We start from the raw sequence: 21,448 nt of genomic DNA on the forward strand, positions 1-21,448 counted from the left end.
AGACAGACTCTCTGCTGAGCAGGGACCCTGATGCAGGTCTGGATCCCAGGACCTTGGGATCATGAGCTGAGCTGAAGGCAGACACTTAACTGACTACTAAGCCACCCAGGTGCCCCCATTCTGTACAAACTTAATGAGTACCTACTGTCTTTAGAAAGTATTTTTGCCTTAATTTTTAGTTTATTATACAAATAACATGGCAGTGGTAATAGAAAACAAGTTACAGCATTTCCCAGGCATTTCCAGGGATTCATCCTTCCCTTACCTCTCTCCACTTCTAGCAGAGACAGATACAAAATATAAAAAGCTAAAAAGACATAGCTTAGTTCAAAAGCAAGGTGGGTACCATCTCCATAGATCAGAAACAAGTTAGAACTGCTGAATGTCATTGGAAACCTGCAACCTGCCCAGCCTTGAGTGGCTAGTGTTCAGACCCCTTGGAGTAGGGGGAGCCCAGATTCCCGGTGGAAAGGACACCAGGAGCTGAGACTTTTAGAAAGATATAGGCCTAGGTAGGGAGAGGACACAGATGCGGTGTGCAGTAAAAGATGGAGCCAAACCATACCATGGCTCTGCCTGCAATATTCGCTGCATCACCTTGGAGCAGGAGTCCTAAATGGTCACTTTAAGAGCAGGCTTTGGAGAGCTTGGTGGAAGAAGCCTCACAAGTAAGCCCTTTACCAGTTGGAACATGAGTTTACTTTTCAGATGAAGCGAATTTTATAGCATGGTCTGACAAACAACTTAAATATGTTTAGGATGTTCAAAAGTAAATTAAGGAATAACTTTTTAATTTAAAAAATAAAGGCAACTGGGTGGCTCAGTTGGTTAAGCATCTGCCTTCGGCTCAGGTCATGATCCCGGGGTCCTGAAATTGAGCCCTGCATTGGGCTCCCTGTTAAGCAGGAGCCTGCTTCTCCCTCTGCCTGTTCACTCATACTTGTTCTTTCTCTCAAATAAAGAAGTAAAATCTTTTTAAAGTAAATAAAAGAGGGATCCCTGGGTGGCGCAGCAGTTTAGCGCCTGCCTTTGGCCCAGGGCGCGATCCTGGAGACCCGGAATTGAATCCCACATCGGGCTCCCGGTGCATGGAGCCTGCTTCTCCCTCTGCCTGTGTCTTTGCCTCTCTCTCTCTCTCTGTGACTATCATACATAAATAAATAAAAATTAAAAAAATAAAATAAAGTAAATAAAAGATTGTAAAAATCATGGAAACAAATGCCTACATAATGGAAATGGGATATCTAAAGAACAGGTAGAAATGAAAAATAATCAAATATCAAATGACTAGAGGTGGAATAACCTTAGTTTTCATACAGCTGAAAAGAAAATCAATTGGAATAAACTGAGAAATTTGCATGATGCATCAGAAAGATCCAAAAAAAATTACCAAAGGGCCGATGGGAGATACAGAGTATATGCACAAAGGCCTAAGCATTGTATGATCCCATCCCCCTCTCTCTGTCCATCGCATCATTTGTGCATCTCTGTCACTAGCAGAATCACCTGGTTTATTTACTTGCTGACTTAAGCCTTCCTGAGCTGCTTCTACAACATGCTGAGCTCTGTTGTGGGCATACTGTATACAGACAGCCAAGAACAAGTCAGATGAGGATCTTGCTCTTGTGGATCTTGTATTCTAGCCTATTCATCACTATACCTCTGACATTTATCAGGCAGTCGGTGTATTTATTGAATGAATGAATGAAGGAAGGAAGGAAGGAAGGAAGGAAGTTAACACCTCAGAATATCTTCTTTGTGGCTTCATGGCCTTGATTATCTGTTATGTTTGGGCAGCTTTGCAGTGGGGAGAGAGACGGAGAGGAGATGAGAGGAATCCTTCCTCCTCAGAGCACACCCTGCTGTCACTGGTCTGTGATACTCGAGAAATACTGGTGTGACCTCCAGAGACCTGGATTCCACTAAGGTGTTCCTCTTGGGCTTTGATTCAGAATGAGACCAGCAATGTAAACAATATTAATGTGTTGATTTTTCTTCTTTACTTTTCAGGCTGGAGTAAAAGGGACATTGGGAAGATTAGTTGGAATTTTTGAGGTAAGTCTTAAAATCTTTGGTGCATTTGGTATCATATAAGTCACCATGTTATGTATACATGTATATCTTTGTCTCAGTCCATTTGGCTGCTATAACAAAACTGAGTGGCTTAGAAACAATAGAAATGGATTTCTAGTTCTAGAGGCTAAGAAGTCCAAGATCAAGGCACCAGCAGTTTCAGTGTCTGGTGAGGACCCACTTCCTGGTTCATAGTTAAAGGTTTCTCCTGCTGTCCAAAAGTAGAGTGTTCGTATGAAACCTTTTTAAGTTGAAATGGGAGAAAGTGAAGAAGCAATTAATTTATATGGAAAATGTTTTTTAGCATTTCCATTAACCAAAAAATAACCTCTCTCAGGTTTTTCTGGTACCTCAGGATACATCTTGTTAACAGATGCATAAAATAAATCATAAAATAAATCAAGGTAAAGCACAGATGTTCACAGCCACAGTTCAGAGCTTTGGCTGCTTGATGAGGAAGTGCTGAGTGTAGTTCCCAGGGAAGGAGTTCAGTCCTGCCACTCTTGCTGCTCCAGGTGTGTACTGCCTCTTTAATGGCTTACTGCAGCATAAATGCTGAATGCTGGTTTAGTCTTCCACCTTTTTTTTATAAAAGCAAAATCCTTTTCGGATTTCTTTCAGTTACCAAAAACAGGTACTAATCTAGATCTTTCATTAAAGTGAAGTGGCTTACCTAGAACTTTGGAAAAGCAGGGGATATCTGTAGCTGTTTCTTTCTGTGTTCTCACACAGCAAAAGGGGGATGGTTGCTCACTGGGGTCTCTTCTATCAGGTCACCAGTCCTGTCCTATTCATGAGAATCAGCCCTTATCACCTAATCCCCTGCCAGAGGCCCCATCTCTTATACTGTCCCATTAGGAATTAGGATTTCAACATCTGCATTGTGGGGAGCATAAACATTCAGTCCACTGCAGTCCTAATCTAGGATAGACACCATCTTTGTTTCACTAAGGTTTCCAAACAAAGCAGCACCAGCAGAGGATAACTTACTTTCTTTTTTAAAATCCCATAGTCCCAGGCAGCCGGGTGGCTCAGGGGTTTAGTACCACCTTCAGCCCAGATAGAGACCCAGGATCGAGTCCCACGTCAGACTCCCTGTGTGGAGCCTGCTTCTCCCTCTGCCAGTGTCTCTGCCCCTCTCTCTCTTTCTGTCTCTCTCTGAGTCTCTCACGAATAAATAAAATCTTAAAAAAAAAAAAAAAGAATAAAAAAAGCAAATCAAATGTTTCTTTGATTTTTGTCAGTGCGTGTGAAACATATTTATATTATATTGTAGTCTGTGAAGTGTATACATACACTTAAGTGTCTGTATTAATGTATATGCCATAATTTAAAAGTACTTTATTGCTAAAAAATGTTTAACTGTCATGAGCTTTTAGCATGGCATTTTTTTGCTGGTGGAGGATATTACCTCCATGTTAATGGCTACTTGACTGATCAGGGTTATGGCTGCTGAGAATTAGGGTGGCTGTGGCAATTTCTTAAAATAAGAAGTTTGCTGCATCAGTTGACCCCGTTTCATGAACAATTCTTCTGTAGTAGATGAAGCTATTTGATAGCATTTTACGCACAAACGTCTTTTAAAATTGGGACTCTGGGACCACCTGGGTGGCTCAGTAGTTGAGCATCTCCTTTGGCTCAAGACAAGATCCCAGTCCCAGGATCAGGTCCTGTGTCGGGCTCCCTGCATGGAGCCTGCTTCTTGCTCTGCCTGTGTCTCTGCTTCTCTCTGTGTGTCTCTCATGAATAAATAAATGAAATCTTTTAAAAAAACAACAACAAAAAATTGGGACTCCGTTCTCAAACCCAGCTGCTGCTTTATCAATTACATTTGTGGAATATTCTAAATCTTCTGTTGTCACTTCAACAATCATTATAGCATCTTCACCAGGGGTAGATTCCATCTCAAGAAACTACTTTCTATGCTCATCCATAAGAAGCAGATCCTCATCTCTTCAGGTTTGATCATGAGATTGCAGCAGCAGTTCAGTCCCATCTTCAGGCTAGACTTCTCTTTCTTTCTTTCTTTCTTTTTTTTTTTTTTTTTTAGAGCAAGATAGTGAGCAGGGGGGCAGATGGAGAGAATTTTAAGCAGACTCAGTGCTAAGCACAGAGCTGGATGGGGGACTCAATCTCATGACACTGAGATAATGACATGAATCAGGTCTTGAATCCCTCAAAGTCCCTCATGAGAGTTGGGTCAACTTCTTTCAAACTCCTATTTGTATTGATATTTTTTACTTTTTTCCATGAATCACCACTGTTTTTAATGGCATTTGGAGTGGTGAATCCTTTCCAGAAGGTTTCCAGTTTGCTTTGCCCAGATCCATCAGAGGAATCACAATCTATGGTAGCTGTAGTCTTATGAAATGTATTTCTTAAATAATCAGACTTGCAAGTTGAAATGACTCCATGATCCATAGTCTGTGAAATGGATGTTGTGTTAGCAAGCATGAAAATATGAATTTCATTGTCCCTCTTCATCAGAGCTCCTAGGTGACCAGGCAGACTGTCAATGAGCAGTAGTATTTTGAAAGAAATCTTTTTCTGAGCAGGAGGTCTCAAAAGTAGGCTTTAAATATTCAGTAAACCATGTTGGAAACAGATGTGCTATTATCCAGACTTTGTTCCATTTATAGAGCACAAGCAGAGTCAATTTAGCATAATTCTTGAGGACACTAGGACTTTCATTGAGCATTGGCTTCAACTTTAAATCACCAGCTGCCTCTAACCAGAGTCACTGTCCTTTGAAGCTTTGAAGCCAGGCACTGACCAATCTGTGAAAGTCTTAGGTGGCACTTTTTTCCAATATAAGGTTCTTTTGTCTACACTGAAAATCTGTTGTTTAATATAGCCACTTCATGGATTATTTGAGCTGAATCTTCTGGAAGCTACAGCTTCTCCACCAGCACTTGCCACTTCCCCTTGAACTTTTTTGTGTTACAGAGATGGCTTCTTTCCTTAAACCTCATGAACCAACCTCTGTTAGCTTCAGACTTTTCTCTTGCAGCGTCCTCACCTCTTGCAGCCTTCACAGAATTGATGAGAATGAGGGCCTTGCTCTGGACCAGGCTTTGCCTTAGGGGAATGTTGTGGCTGGTTTGATCTTCTATCCAGACCACTCAAACTATCTCTATATCAGCAGTGAGCCTGTTTCGCTTTCTTGTCATGCATGTGTTCACTGGAGTAGAACTTTTCATTTCCTTCAAGAACTCTTCCTTTGCATTTTCATCTTGGCTAACTGGCACAAGCAGCCTAGCTTTCAGCCTATCTTGGCTTTCAGCATGCTTTCCTCGCTAAGCTTAATCATTGCTAGCTTTTGATTTAAAGTAAGAGTAGGAGACATGCAACTCTTCCTCTCACTTGAACATTTAGAGGCCACTGTAGGGTTATTAATTGGTCTAATCCTTTTTTAATAATTTTTTAAAGATTTTATTTATTTAGGACACCTGGGTGGCTCACTGGTTGAGCACCTACCTTTGGCTCAGGTCGTGATCCTGGGGTCCTAGGATCGAGTCCTACATCAGGCTCCCTAAGGGAGCCTACTTCTCCCTCTGCCTATGTTTCTGCCTCTCTCTCTCTCTCTCTCTCTCTCTCTCTCTCTCTGTGCCTCTCGTGAATAATTAAATAAAATCTTTTTTAAAAAAAGATTTATTTATTTGAGAGTGCACAAGCAGGGGAGAGGTAGAGAGAGCTGGAGAAGCACACTTCCCACTTAGCAGGGAGCCCCATGCTCAGGGCAGGGCTCCATCCTAGGACCCTGAGACCATGCCCTGAGCCAAAGGCAGATGCTTAGCTGACTGGGCCACTCAGGCACCCCTAATTGACCTAATCTTAATTTTGTTGTCTCTCAGTGAATAGGGAGAATGACAGGGAGAGATGGGTCAGTGGAATTTATTTATTAATTTCACTGTCTTATATAGTTGTCCTTTGTGGCGCTGGGAAACAGTTATATTAGTAACATCAAAAATGATTGATCACAGATCACCATAACAAATATAATAATGACAAAGTTTGAAATACTGTGAGAATTACCAAAATGACAGACACGAAGTAAACAAATGCTGTTGAGAAGATTGCACCAGTAGATTTGCTTGACACAGCACTGCCACAGACCTTTAATTTACAGCAAAGGCGGTGGCTATGAAGCACAAACAAGATATCCCTGGATGGTTTATCCCATCCCCACCTCTCTTCCTCTTCTCCCAAGATTTGAGGAGGGGAGATGAAGTGTAGAGAAGATTGAAGGAAAAGAAGATCAAGTAACTATCATGAAAGGCGGAAGAAACAATGAAGTGAAGTAGGCTGGGATAGAAATTTGGAGGAAAGTGGAAGGTAGTGAGAAATGGGGAAATAAAGATGAGCAAGGTTAGTAGAAGGGGAGATGCATGAGATAATGAGCTTGCTTGCATTACTGGAACCCCCACCCACCCACAGCCTCCTCTCCTTCTTGTGTTTTAGCGAGTTACATTTACTGAGTGCCTTTTTCTTGAGTGGTCGCAAACTTCCTTCTCACAGCCTTCCTGTGAGGGGAAAGAAAAAAGAGATTAAAGCTTGGGCTTTAGAAGGCCAGCCAAAGAGCGCAACCTGAAATGCAAGTGCAGCATGTTTCAGATAGGTCATCTGGTGCTCTTCCCTGTGTGACTATAGGACGACTCAGAGTAAATGGAATGCCTGTGTCTGAGCTCTCTGGACATATGGCTAAAAGTGTGTTTCACTTAAGTAATCTCAGCTCTCTAAGGGAAAGCTCTTCCTCTGTCCTCTCTTTGCCCTTCAGAACCAGGAGAGGAAGCACAGAACGTATGTCTATGTGCTCATTGTCACAGAAGTGCTGGAAGACTGGGAAGATTCAGTTAACATTGGTAAGTTGTCCCCAGATCCCCAGATAGCCTCCACAATGCTCCTCACCACAGGGCCCTTGCCACACAATAGGTCATGACCCAGAACCAGAAATGAGCCAGATAAAAGAAGTCATAGAAGGACATGTTTAATGAAAGAAACATGTCCATTTTGAACTTAATGAAAATGTTTTGCAGTGTCCTAAAGGAAGCTGAAGGTGGGTACATGGTCAACAAATAGAAACGTGTCATGTAAAAATAAAAACAGTTGTTTCCCAAGTCAAATTGGACCCTCCTCAGCAGATACTGACCGTCTTCCACCATGCTAGGGCTGCTGCTGGCCACGAAACCCCAGCTGAGAGCAGGATCTTAGTTGTTCCTTGTGGTGTTTATTCATATTGTTGGAGAAAGCTGCTGACCTGGTGGGGTGAGCTGTTCCCTCCAGAGCCCTTTCGTAGATACAGAGTAGTGGGAGCAGTTTCCAGTTCAGCCGTGTTCCCCTTCGGGTGCCCCTCCCTTTCTCCTAAGGAGCCACTCTCTTTGCTCTCTCAGATTACTACGAAGTTGTGTCTTTAGAACTAAAAAGCTAAAAAAAAAAAAAAAAAAGAACTAAAAACCTCAATGATTTAATGTTTAATCTTTTACCTCTGTAGGAAATTATATTCTAGAAGTTTAATAATAATTTAAAAACTGGTTATGAATTGGCAAATGGGATAAAATCCATTTGCTAAAACCTTTTCCTTTATTGTGTGTATGTGCTTTGCCACCATGCCCCTCACACTGCTGATCTGGGCATTTTGTGGCCCTTCAGCTTTTAACAGCTTTGTATCTGGTAAGAATGCAATATGCTTAAGTAAATAAATTCAGTAGGGGTTTGAGTAGACTCCTTGACAGCTAGTGCTAAAACTTAAAAAGGAGACAGAGATGAATGTGGCATGGCCCTGTCCTCAGAGCACTCTGTCAGGCGGGAGTCACACACTTGTGATATGAATTTTCAAGGTACCATTGCTCTATTAATATCTAGCAAGCCTTTCACCTTATACTACTTCCAAGAATTGAAATATTGAAATAATCTAAAATATGGAGAATAAGCCTATGAGCCTTCCTGCAGATGAGCCTTTTTCAGGTAGAAATTGGGTCTCAAACATTTGATGCCTCAGTGAAGGATAAGTGTTCTGGAGTACATTCATCTGATGGACTGTTACACAACTGTTAAACACATACGAAAACTGATCTACCATGGCAAAGTGCTTATGAGTCAGTGTTGGTGAATGAAGAAAGCAGGGTACAGATATATATATATATATATATACACGCACACACACACACATATGTATATATACACACTGATTAAAGCTACACGAAAATAAGAAATTTGAAATGAAAATTTAAAAAGTACTCGGTTTCACCTAAAGAATTGGCAATGACAAAAGAAAAGGTAGTAAAAATGACATTCCAGCACACACAAGCAGGACTGTGCATTGGGATGGCCTCTCTGGAAAGCATTTTGGCATTATATAACACGAGGCCTTCCGAGTTCAGTGTTTTATTCCTAATACCTCAGTTCTAGGCATCTTCTGGGAGGTTAAAAGAAAGAAAAACAGGGACGCCTCGGTGGCTCAGCAGTTGAGAGTCTGCCTTCGACTCAGGACATGATCCTGGAGTTCTAGGTTCAAGTCCCACATTGGGCTCCTGCATGGAGCCTGCTTCTCTTCCCTCTGCCTATGTCTCTGCCTCTTTCTAGTGTCTCATGAATAAATAAATAAAATCTTTAGAAAAAAAGAAAAGAAAAAACACATAAAGCTTTTTTATTTTATTTTTTTAAGAGAGAGTGTGTATGCTGGGGGAGTGGGGGGATGGGGGAGGGAGAGGGGGAGAGAGAATCCTAAGCAGGCCCCATCTGCCCAGTGCAGAGCCCCATCTCACAATCCTGAGATCAGGACCTGAGCCAAAATCAAGATTCAGATGCTCAACTGACTGACTGATCCATCCAGGCGCCCCTCATATTTTTTATAACTTAGAAGAGCACTTAAGAAACAGTGTGAAATAGGAATCCCTGGGTGGCACAGCGGTTTGGCGCCTGCCTTTGGCCCAGGGCACCATCCTGGAGACCCAGGATCGAGTCCCACATCGGGCTCCCAGTGCATGGAGCCTGCTTCTCCCTCTGCCTGTGTCTCTGCCTCTCTCTCTCTCTCTCTCTGTGTGACTATCATGAATAAATAAATTTAAAAAAAAAAAAAAAAAGAGGGACCCCTGGGTGGCGCAGCGGTTTGGCGCCTGCCTTTGGCCCAGGGCGCGATCCTGGAGACCCGGGATCGAATCCCACGTCAGGCTCCCGGTGCATGGAGCCTGCTTCTCCCTCTGCCTGTGTCTCTGCCTCTCTCTCTCTCTCTCTCTATCATGAATAAATAAATAAAATCTTTAAAAAAAAAGAAAAAGAAAATAAAAAAAAAAGAAGAAACAGTGTGAAATAAAAAGAAAGAAGGAATAATAATAAGCAGACTCATAGCATGTACTATGGGCCACATATGGTTCAAATGTCTTACATATTAATTAATCCTCACAACAGACTTGTGAGATAGATACTATTTATTATCTCTATAGATGAGGAAGGTGGGGCACAGCTCAGTACCTAGTTCAGTAACTTGCCCCAAACTGACCATTCATAAGAGCCAGTAATATGATTGGAGCCCAGGATATTAGCTCCAGCATCCAGGATTCTAACCACAATACTCTTATTAGAGCTTCTCGGGATTTAAAGCATCTGAAAGCATGATCCCAGTTATAGCTGTTCAGTGCAGTGTTTTTTTCAAATGTGATGAAAGAAAAAGGCACAAAGCTATTGAGAGTAGTCATTTCTGGTTTCTAATGTTGTGCTAATCATATTCTTTACACTTTCTTCCATTTTCCCAGTATTAAGCAATGATCTTTTATTAAAAGAGAAAAAAATAAAGGATCTTAAACACGAAAAGGAAAGAAAACAGACTGAAAGGGCACCTGGGTGGCTCAGTGGTTGAGCATCTGCCTTCAGCTCAGGGCATGATCACCAGGTCCAGGGATCGAGTCCCGAGTCCGGCTCCCCACATGGAGCTTGCTTCTCCCTCTGCCTGTGTCTCTGAGTCTCTCTATGTCTCTCATGAATAAATAAATAAAATCTTTAAAAATATAAAATAAAATAAAATAGGTAACTGATTATAAAGCAGCCATCCTAGTAATTCTAGAAGCTGACGCTTGTGTTGATTTATGCAGAAGATGGCGGGTGCTGGCTGGGCTTGTATGTTGCCATACAAGCCGGGCAAGGCTCAGAGGCGCAGGAACTCAAGAGGAAACCAGGAGCAGTGGTTCTCCCTGGAGGGCAGGTTTCACACAGTTCACTTCTCAGATGTCTTCCTTTCTTGGGCATTGGCAGCTGTATGGTATTTGAAACATATACTCTTGTGAGGAAAAATACCTTTATAATGCACGGTTTTAAAGTCTTGATGATGTTGCCTTCTTGTTTTCATCGACACTTTCTCCCAAGTTGTAAGATCAGAAACATGCCACTGCTTCCCTTTTGCACTCATTTCTTTTTCTCTCTGCCCCCACAGGAAGGAAGAGGGAATGGTTTAAAATAGAAGATGCCATAAAAGTGCTGCAGTATCACAAACCAGTGCAGGCGTCGTATTTTGAAACATTGAGGCAAGGCTACTCAGCCAACAATGGCACCCCGGTCGTGGCCACCACGTACTCGGTTTCTTCCCAGAGCTCCATGCCAGGCATCAGATGACTGAAGACTTCGCGTAAGAGGAATGGAAATTGGAAACTAGACTGGAGTGCAGATCTTCCCTCCCTTGCTCTTTTCACCTCTCCTCACAGGCCTCCTCTCCAAATAAGGCATGATGGGCAGCAGAGAAAGGGGTTCTTGATGGTGTTGCTATTTGGTGTTAAGTGGGCTTTTTCTTCTCTTTTTATGGAGGGGGTGGGGGGTGGGTATGTAATTTGTAAGTACTTTTGTGCATGATTGCTCCCTTCCTTTTCACACCCCTACAATTGTCTAAAGAGACAAACAGCCTTCCCTCTGCCTTGGATTCTGAAGTGTTCCTGTTTGTCTCACCCCAGCCCTGGCCAGACATTTTTTCTTTGATTTTTAATTTTTTTTATTAAAAGATACCAATATGAGATGAAACCTTTCAAGAATTTGTCCTGTAATGCTCTATTGAGTCCAGTAGGTTGGTCATTTCCACCATAGGATACATTTATCTACACATTATATACTGGGCATATAATATGTAAATAAATGACTTTTAGAAGAGGAATTTAGCTGTTTAATTTTTCAAGGTTTTGTTTTTTAAATTCGGGTGTTTCTAAAATGGAGAGCCTCACAGTTAACTTCCCTTTTTCTTTTTGATGCTAGTGTTTAAGTAAGCTTTCCTGTCCTCCCTTTTCACAGTCACTGACTGTAGTTACATAGGGTACAGAAAGAGTGTAGCTACCTTCGTAGCAGTCCCAGGACTCATGGCCTTCTCTTCTGAAAGCTGTGTTTCCATGCCAAGAAAGAAACAGGAAGAAACCTATTTCCTTTTTTATTACCAAGCCAGGAGCAAATGGCCTCAGCTCAGACCTGGAGAAACAGTGGTAGAAATTGAATTCCTTCCCTACGTGTTGACAGTAGGGATTTGAACTGGATTCTTGGGATTACTATCTAAAAAACTGGAGCATCAAGTACTGTTTCTGTCCTGCTGGTGGGAATTTTTTCCATAATACTCCTTGTCACCGACAATGGCCTCTCCTTGTGCATACATGCCTTACACCGTGCTGAACTGGATATTGTCCTTGTGCTGAAGCATCCAGCTTGTACTTGGCAAGTGTGTGTGTACAGTCCTTTCCCCATCCTGGGTAACCATGTTAAGTTCCTGAAAAGTACACAGGAGGAAAATTCAGGTGTTTGCTTATCTTTGTAATGCTACAGCACTTGGAATTGCACCATGGAGCATGCTCAGAAATACTTAGTCTGTCTCCTGCTGGGATGCAGAAGGTCTCGATGTCTCCTGAGAAGTGTTATGGGAAAATGCTCAGTCGTTTACTAGAGTAGCAACATAAGCATTGGTCACTAGCAACTGTCGTGTTGTTTTTTGATACAGGCTTCATGCTGGCTTCATTTGCCAGTCATGTTGTTTAGTTGGGAAGTAAACAGGAAAGGGTCTTGAGATGGAGGACTGGGGCCAGTTGGTTTGACACTGATCAGTCCCTGGCTAGGGCAGGAGTTTGTTGCTGTACTCTGAGTGGCATCTCCTTTGTCAAAACATAGCCAAGATGTGAAATTAAGATTGTGGTTCTCTTTATTTAAAAATTCTAATAAATACTCAAATTTTGACAAGCTTTTGCTCTTCCCTCCCAGTAGAAAATGTATGTGTATATATACATATGTAGATATGATGTAGGCCTGTGTCATTCAGTGTTTAACATTTTGGGGGAATCTTGCGGTGAACTTTAAATCTTGCTGTCTGCTGTGTTTCATCTTCTCTCCCAGTCTTGAGACACAGAACCAACAAGTAGTGCCCACAGCTTCCTTAGGTTACTGTCCTACCTCTGGGAAAGGAATTCTGTTCCAAGTAGGGTCTCAGTGGACAGGAACAGCACCATTCAGACTGGAGTCTGAATACCAGCCCGCTGTTTGCATGTCCTGCTCAGAAACAAACATCCTGCTGCTTGTTGCCCAGTTGAGAGCATTTGGAGTTTCTGTCCATATGAGTAAAGGAGAAAACGTAATAAATTCAACCAAGCACTAAGTATCCAAAAAAACACATCCTTCCAGCTCAATTCTACCTTTACGATCTGTTTCAAAAGTACTTTGCAGGAAAACAGGCAGTGCTCCTAAAAAGAGAAGTGCAGTGTTAATAGTAATTTGTGCATTTTTTCATGATCTAAAGATGTTTTTACTGGGCTGGTGTCACAACACATTCCCCACCGAGTCCAGTTTGGATTGATGTTGGCGTCTTGGGTCAGGAAAGTGAACTGTGCCAAGAAGTATTTTTCAGTGACATGAATGGATCCTATTAATGCAGTTAACTGGGGAGATTGTGCGGATGCTTTCTTAACTGACAAAAAGAGGCTTTGTCCAATGCCAGAATTGTTGAAACTGGTGCTATTTTCTGTTGCACTGGGATCCTGATGAGTGGGGACTGGTGTTTTTCCCTCCCTGGCACCATAACACCATGGCTATCTTCACTGATGTGTAGTCATCGCCCTTTTGTGATGGATTACTTAGACCACGGTTGCAGTAGCCATTATATGCTTCCCCAAAGAAAGCAAGGAGAAACAGAAGAAAGCACAAAAATGATCCCACTTGCGGAGTATTTCTTTGACACCGATTTACCATGAATTCTGCAAGTACTCACCTTTTTCAGGCTTGACACAAACAGCTTCTGGGGTACAGGGCAGATATAAAGTTTCTTTTTTTTTTTTAATTATCCATGTGCAACACAGAGAGAGACAGAGACACAGGCAGAGGGAGAAGCAGGCTCCACGCAGGGAGCCCGACGTGGGACTCGATCCCGTGTCCCCAGGATCACGCCCCAGGCTGCAGGTGGCGCCAAACCGCTGCGCCACCGGGGCTGCCCATAAAGTTTCTTTCTCAGTGAATTTGCCTGTCCTGGATTCTGTTTATTTCTAGGGTGTCCATCACAGTCCAACATGCTCAGAATAGAGAAAGATAGCATTGGATATTTTTAAATGAAACTTTGTTTTTAGTTTATCAATTTGCAGCCACTGGGAATGCATCAGTGAGGTCATGCCGTCTTTTGGGACCAGGACTGTGTGTGTGTGTGTGTGTGTGTGTGTGTGTGTGTGTGTGTGTGTGAGAGAGAGAGAGAGAGAGAGAGAGAAGAAAGAGGACTACCAGGAGTCAGCTCTACTCGACCTTTTGTAGCCTTCCAGAATGGTGTAGCCCATGAAATAGGAATCTTGATCTTTCTCGTAGCTAAACTAGCAGGATGGAAAGTTAACGAATTGACAGTTTTGTTTTGTTTTTACAAGTGTCTGCTGCCCCATCTGCCCTGCATAGAAAAGGCACTGCTGAGTCTGAGCTGAGGCCATCTGGAGGGATCAAAGAGTATGGGAGTAACACCCCCTGTGAGGCCACAGAAGGCCTGGAAGGTGGCTTCACTGCAGGATTTCCACCCTCTGCGTGGCCGGATGCAGTGCACTCTAGCTCTAGGCCTTGCCTCTCGCAGGCTCTAGGGAGGAAAGCAGGCTACTGCCCTCTGGGAGTCCTGCAACAGTTTTGTAAACACGTTGCTATACAGTCAAGTTCCTTTGTGACACATATTTTCTGTTGTGATGTTAGGAGTCAGTCCACATAAGGTCCCTTGACTAGCTTAGAAAAAAAAAATCACCTTTTGTTTTGAAAAGAAGAAAAAAATGTCCACACAGGACCATTCTTCCTCTTCCTTCCCCTTTCTCTTGCCCACATGCAGTGCTTATTGGAGCAGCCCCCCAACTCCAAACCTCTCTTCCAAGGAGTAATGTGTCTTCTGCTAGATCTGGATGTGCAGCTCACACATCATGCTGGATGTGCTTGTCATTTCCACCTAGTGCTGGAGTAATGCCTCTGCTGGTCTCCCCACCTGATCTTTTTTTAAAACAGCATAGCCCGAGCTACATTTCTTTTGGTTCCCAAAAAGGATTTAATAATCACAGCGGGATCTTTGCCACAACTGTGTGAATTTGAGTATTCCTGAATTATTCTCGAAGTTCAGACTAGTTGAGAGAAAATTTAGAATAAGAAGAACTACCTGGAAAAGTCACAGAGGGCCAAATTTTTGCTTTAAGGGAAATGGAGATTAGCTGTAACTGATGATCAAGCCTCGTCCTGGTTCCATCTGCATTTCAGAAAATACCACACAGGTTTATAACAAATAGGAGGCATGTTTGCTCAAGAGGCAAACATTGGGTGAGATTATCTAATGGTGATGAAATAATGCAACAGCCCCTGTGGTTCTTATTCTTGAAGCTCTAAGAGGTCAGACCTAAAGCTACATAGGTCATACTGCCTAGTTGAGGTGACAGTCTTTCCTTCTCAGCCCTGCTGGAGAGGAACCCATTTCCTCAAGGCCGAGGGGTAGGGGGTAGGGGGTAGGGGGTAGGGGGTGGGGGTGGGGGGCTTCCAGGCTGTGCAGTTATCCATGTTAGTGACCTCATCCCTGGTCCATCCGGGCACCCATTTCACTTGGAATAGGCTGGAAAGCAGCCCAGGCCAGCCTCTGTCCTCTTGGGGGTGAGCCTTGCAACAGAGACCTCGCCATCCTGGAAGAGCTGTTTTTTCCATGTCACTTTAGATGTCACCTAAAGCAGTGAGACACTTGAGATGTTCAGGTGGTAAATTGGGAAGCATTGGCTGCAGTCCATAAAAGCTACTGTTGTCTGTTGATTAGGTGGCTTGAGATCACCACAGTCCCTGGCAACCTGAAGATTTTAGGCTCTCCTTTAAAGGCCAGAAGCCTTCTACTTCTGCCCCTACAAAGGCAGCTGCACATTTTGGCCATAGCTGATGACCTTTCGGGGATGTGAGAAGCCTAATCAGAACATTTGAGAAAATGATACCTCTCACCTTCAGATTCATCAAATAGTTTGTCCTCTTAGTCCCCTTAAAAAATTAACAAAGAAAGAAAGAATGCCATTTGGTTGGATTTGGACATTCTCCTTGAGCTGAGGCTACAGTCACATGATTATGAGTCTGCAATATGAAGCTTTCTAAGTGGAAAAGGCATGCCTCTCCCCTGAAGCTTTGTTTATAGTGAAGATTTATGGAGCTTTAGTTGTCTGAAAAAATGAGACGGTCCACTTGAAAGGGGAGCTCAGAGGGATGCTACATTAACTCAGAATTCACACCAGGAGGGATTCTGCTGGAGAAGAAAGTGCCTTTCGACAAAAAAGCAAGATTAATATCTAAAAGGTAGACAGGCATTGCTTCTGTTCCTCCACCAATCAGTTGTTTAATAATTAATTCTAGGTTTCCTTTGGTTTACAGTCTCCGTTCTTAATCCCACAAAGAGGTCCCTAGAACACCAAAAGCGTCTAAAACCCTGGAGGTTGGCTTTAAAAGATACAAAATCGGTAGCATCGTTACTTTCCAAGTTCACCATTTTGATGTGCTGCCCATCCTTCCACACGCTTTGCAGCCAGGCCAGATGTGAAGACTGTATTCATTGACTTAAGGAACATAAATTCTGTTTCTGAAACAATTACCTGCTAAATTGCCTACTGCCTGTGGAAGTTATCTTTGGGGTATACCTTTCAGAGAACATTTTGACAATTTAGTAAAATTGTTGTGGGCTTGAGGGCCCAATCAGGCATTTAGATCAAAATTGGAAGTCTTTGGACCTCCTTAGGGAAATAGCAAGATGGCTAAATCCCAGTGCTCAGCCTTGAGACTGTATGTCACCGCCCCCACCCCCAGTATGGGGTGAAGTGGCACCTTCAGGAAACCACTTTTCCAGTGAGATTGCCTATAAATCCCAACTTGAAAATGGTAGCCTCTGTCACGTTCTTTATTGTCCCGTTGTGGGGGAGAGAAAAAAAGCTTTTCAGGGTTAAACCTTGGCCTCTAACTTCTTTGTTGGGGAAATGTATCACTAACAAATTATTTAAAGATCCAGCGGTGTAACAGATAATGACTTGTGCCTAGGAAGGTAGAGGCTGATAAGACACCCACAAACCAGAAGGGTCTGTCCCACATACAGCCTCCACAGGGAACAGATCTGAAGTTAGGTTTTGGAGAACTTCCAAGGCATTGAAATGAAGGGAGGACTTCAAGGGCCTTTGCTCAGGCAAGTGGGCGGCTTGTATCCCTCCCAAGAACGTGAAGCTCCAAAGGGAATGGCAGCCATTGAAGCCAAAGCATGCAGACAGACCTTCCCTTTTGCTTCTTCTCACATAGCTTATGCATTTTTTGCTCAGAATCCAAGGGGACCTTCCTCTTCAAAACCTCATTTGCTTCAGGTGTTTTGTTTAGCCCCTGAGAACCTCCCCCTGTCACTCCCACCTACGAATGGACATAGATGTGTTGCTCGGGACACAGATGCACGAGTGAGTCCAGGGCCCAGCAGCACACTGTTGTGTTTAGTGGTTAGTAAAACACTTGGTCCACTCTATAACAGTATGTGGTGCAGTTTTTTCACATCAGGTCTGTTTTTATTATTTTGTGGTCTGAAAACTTTCAAACTAGTTTATCCAAGAAAAGGCAGATGGTTAGAATAAGTAAAATTTAGTTAGTTCCTAAGAAGGAAAGATAGCTGCCAGTTTGCCATGTGCTTAAGGAAGTCAGGAGCATTTGAGGATGTTGGGAGCTGTTGTAAAAATAAAGCAAGTGGCTCTAGCCTACCCAAGTGTATCAGAGAGAGTATGGAAGCCGGTTCATAGCGTGTTTAAATTTGCTCTGGCCAACCCCACCTTAATTTCAAGGACCTTACCTCCCCTCCTCTACAATGACATTGGTAGAAGATGATCTCTGAGGAGGCACTGAGGCCCCAGCTCCGTTTGCTGGGCTGTAGGACGTGGCCTCTAAACAGTCTGAGGGTTTTTTTTTTTTTTAAGGGATTTCCTCACTGTGATTCCCCCCAAGTCACTCATCTACCATCAGCATCCGAAAGGTGAAAATCCCTGGGACCATTCCAATTCTGAAACAGATGAACTAGATGTGCTTCCTCCCCTTTTGCAAGTGTATTATCCAGATGCAGTCTCCCTTTGGCTGAGTTCAACTGGTATTTCCAGAGAACCCCCTAAATTGAGGCATGTAGCTAAAATGTTTTGACTTTTTTCAAAAAGTCAAACATAGTCTTTGTCCCTTCCCCCTAGTGCTCATACATTTTAGCTGAGTCTTAAAACATCAAGTCTGATAATGTCTCCAGAAGTGAGATAAGAGCTGGGGGCCCATGCCCCCAGGGACCAGTCCCCTGGGGGAACCCACATGCTCTAACCAGACTTTTTTGATCCTACCAGAAGTCTGCTGTTGTCCCCTTCCATCAGGGCTGCCTAGAAAAGCAGACGACTTACCCTTCCCGTCATTAGGTCAACGGAGTCCTTTGGTGACCATTCTACAGAGTTGAGTGTATGTGTATCACCTGCGTAGGCGGTGTGCCTCCTGTTTGTTAGAAAGGGTAGAAAGTGGAACACCCAATGGGCTGAGTATTCATATACTTGGCATATACAACCTTGGAAAGAGTTGGTTATGGTCCTTTTACCTCTTGGGACCTGATGCTGCAGCTTGAAACTGGGGTTTGGAATAATATCACCCTTAGCCCAATCCAAATGCACTCCAGGACTTTGAAGCTTCCAACCCATGGCTGTAGGGACTTATTTTCCATTTTTTGTTTCCAAAACAGCCTTGCTTGGTATTGCATGGAAAGTTCCAGTTTTCCTTCCCACCCACTTGGGGCCACCTGCCCAGGCCTGGCCTCTTCCCCAGTATCTTCTCGTAGGAAGACCCGCATAGTGCCATTTTGAGTTAAGGGCAGTGGAATTTGGTCCAGAGAAGGCAGCCAAAACTGAATTTTCTTGTTTCCTCTTCTCAAGGCGGGTGTTTTTAGGCTTCCTTCATGCCTCGCTTTCCTGTGGGGACAATCAGGGCTGTGGAGGAAGGGCTGAAAAGAAAAGGAAACAGTCCAGCCAGGAGCACAGCTGATGGGAGTCCACTTTCCCCTCCATAGCAGGCCAGTCGTATGTAGCAATTCTCCTGAACTAAGGTGTCTGCTTCTGTGGTGCCAGCAACAGAGGACAGACAGACCCCTCTGTAGTCTGGATAGAGCTTTGGTATTTTCCCTAAGGTTCCACCATTCCCATATCCCACTCCTTTTTGTAAAAACAAATGCTTAATCCTGTGAGCGTGCTGTTCCTTTCTATGTGTTCATCAGTTTCCTTCCATTTGAACTGTGTGGGAGGGAAGGGCATTGGAATTGTAGGTTGTAATCTTGTGCCAACCAATAAAAACCAGTATTTCACACACAACTTTGCTTAGTGTCTCTTCTTTCCTGAGGTTTTCCTTGAGCCTTTCACATCAGTCTGGTTTTGATTTTACCACCACCCCCCCCCCCCACACACACACACACACACACACACTTTCTGCCCAGGTCTTGAGAGTTGCCCTGGAAGTCAGAGGTGCCTGCGGAAGATGTGCTGTTTGGGGACTTCAAGTGAGAAGTGAATTGGAGAAGCCCGTGGCAGGCAGTGAAACTCCGCGTTTTGTCTCCACTTGCCAGTACTGCTGAAGGTGCCCGGGGAGATTTCTTGGGTGGACTGCCAGTGCCCAGTGCTGAGAGGGCCTCTCCCCCTAAGCCAGCGAGGCTTTCCTAAGAGCCCAAAGGGACAGAGGTGAGCCACATACAAGACAATACAAGAGCACAGCAGGGTGTTGCTTTCCTGTGTGGGAGCAAGAGGTGGACGTGGTAGGGTCAGGAAACCTTTATTTCAAGAACCTTGTCTCCCATCCTTTCCAATGACTTTGGTGGGGGATGCTGATGGGCAGGGACCGTGTTTTGAAGATGTGTAGTGATAGGACTTGCAGGCAGAGAACAGGCAGGGTACCATCGGTAAGAGAGCGACACTGAGTGACCTGGAGACAGACGAGCATTTTGAGCTGTCATGAAAAAGAAAGCATGATGAGGCTAAATTATGGAAGACAGCAAAAGCCAGGCCAGGGAATTTGGCTTCATACACGTGAAGCATTCTTGAACAAGATAAAAATAGTCCTGTAATAACAACCATGTTTGAGGAGGAGGCAGAAGGAAAGGTTGGAGAGAAGTGGTTTGGAAGCTTATGATATCCCATACATGAGGTGATTTGGACTGGGGGTGAATGAACCTGGGAACGAAGAGAGGGATAGAGAAGCAGGAGTAAACAGTGTATCACAATCACGTAAGCCTGTCCATCCACTGAGGCAGGCTGGCCTCCCTGGGAATCTGGCGGTATCAGCACCGGCCAAGTTTTGGTAAGCCAACGAGCCTGATATGGTCCGTGTACCCAAAGGAACACTACCAGAATGAGACTCTCATGAACCGAACTCATAAAAAGACCGAGATGGATGTTCCTGGACGGCAGTTGGCTCTTTTGTATGATGATAAATGTCAAACCAAGTTAACCTGGCTAGTGCACATGGGCTATCTACATGAGTAGCCAAAAATAGGAAGTTGGTTGCTGAACAATAGTAACCCGATGATTTCATTCCACCACAGGGCAGATGCCCTACCAGCTGGTCAGGGTGCCCTTTCTCCCTAAACTCTGATTCTGTAGGCCTCCTTTGTCCATCCTGTGATGATTACCCCTCCTTTATCAAAGGATTCTTTCTTTTGCCAGATTTAGTGTGCATAATGAGGCCATGAGCTTATAAACGCTGACACAAGTGATGTGCTATACTTAGGAAACTACCAGATGGCAATCTCTAATTGGGATCTGGGGTTCCCGGAACTCTCCACTCGCCCATGTCCAATTATGATGGGCCATTGTGCAGGTGTCCCATCACCATCACATTTACTACACGTTGATCGCTCTGCATTGAAATCAGAGGGTAAATGCAAGCTTTAGTATTATCTTGCTGCAGCCCAGTCTTCCAATAGCCTGTAGGACTTGTGGCTACTGAGAGGTCTAAAGAGTCCCCAAAAGTTTGAGTATGGGTGAGCAGAGGAAATTAGCTCAAAGGACACCAGTGCAACTCTGACACTGCTGGAACCAGCACCACGAACAGTGTGCCACAACATGCATTGCAATTCCTCTGCGCTTTGTTAGGCAGAGTGGCAGCTCTGAGCATCCAAGCCAGACTAAGCTGACACAATTCTTGCTCATCCCTCAGTCAGGCTGGTTCCACCATCCTCTCTAGAGACCTGGTAGTTGTGCCCAAGAAAGCCTGGCATTATAAACCATGGCCTTGTTCGCTTTCTGATCTCAGACAACATTTGGAGTGTGAAAGGGGTGTATCTTATCTCCTACGTCTTGTGACACCCTGCTAACATCTCCGCATCTGAAGATGCTGTCATGTGGCTCCATGTTCTATGTCCTGAATACCAGCAATGTACTAAACCCAGGACATGCAGTCCTCACAGAGGCACCTGCTTAGGTGACAGATGGCATGAAATAGGAGAGATGACAGCCTGGGGAGGTAAAAACACTAGGGGCGGGTTTGAGAGGGGACGCTGGGGAGAGCTCAAGAGGGGGACCATAGGAGTGTGGGAAAGAGTAAGGGAGGAAGGACTGTCCTATGTCGAAAGGTCGAAAGGCTCGAAAGATCGAAGGGCTCGAAAGGTCGAAAGACGGCCTGCTGGAATAGCAGGTGTGAGCATCACAGTTAGACCCCGGTTCAGGTTTCAGCTCAGCTTCTTGCCATGCTCTGGGATCCTGGACAAGTCACCATCCCTGTTCCCTCCTACTCAGTGGGGGAGAAGTCTACTTTTCATGCTTGTTGTAAGCGTCAAATAAGTGAAGGAATGTGTGTGACGTCAAAGTTGCCATGGGATCACTCAGTGGTAGCTGTGAGCAGACACCTGCTTGGAGATGGCCGAGGGCTGTGCTGA

The 21,448-nt window shown here is 44.0% G+C and overlaps 1 protein-coding gene across 1 annotated transcript in view; it reads left to right on the forward strand.

Annotated features, from left to right (window-relative positions):
- The window catches only part of NUDT3 (nudix hydrolase 3), a 126,524-nt gene extending 107,631 nt beyond the window's left edge, over positions 1-18,893 (forward strand). The window contains exons 3-5 of the mRNA XM_041723994.1: positions 2,011-2,055; positions 6,851-6,935; positions 10,499-18,893. Of these exons, the coding sequence (XP_041579928.1) occupies positions 2,011-2,055; positions 6,851-6,935; positions 10,499-10,677 (309 nt within the window). The 3' untranslated portion in view covers positions 10,678-18,893. The remainder of the gene's footprint in view (positions 1-2,010; positions 2,056-6,850; positions 6,936-10,498) is intronic.
- The last annotated feature ends 2,555 nt before the right edge of the window (positions 18,894-21,448 follow it).

This window comes from Vulpes lagopus, chromosome 1 (genome assembly GCF_018345385.1).
Source record: "Vulpes lagopus strain Blue_001 chromosome 1, ASM1834538v1, whole genome shotgun sequence".
Classification (NCBI taxonomy): Eukaryota; Metazoa; Chordata; class Mammalia; order Carnivora; family Canidae; genus Vulpes; species Vulpes lagopus.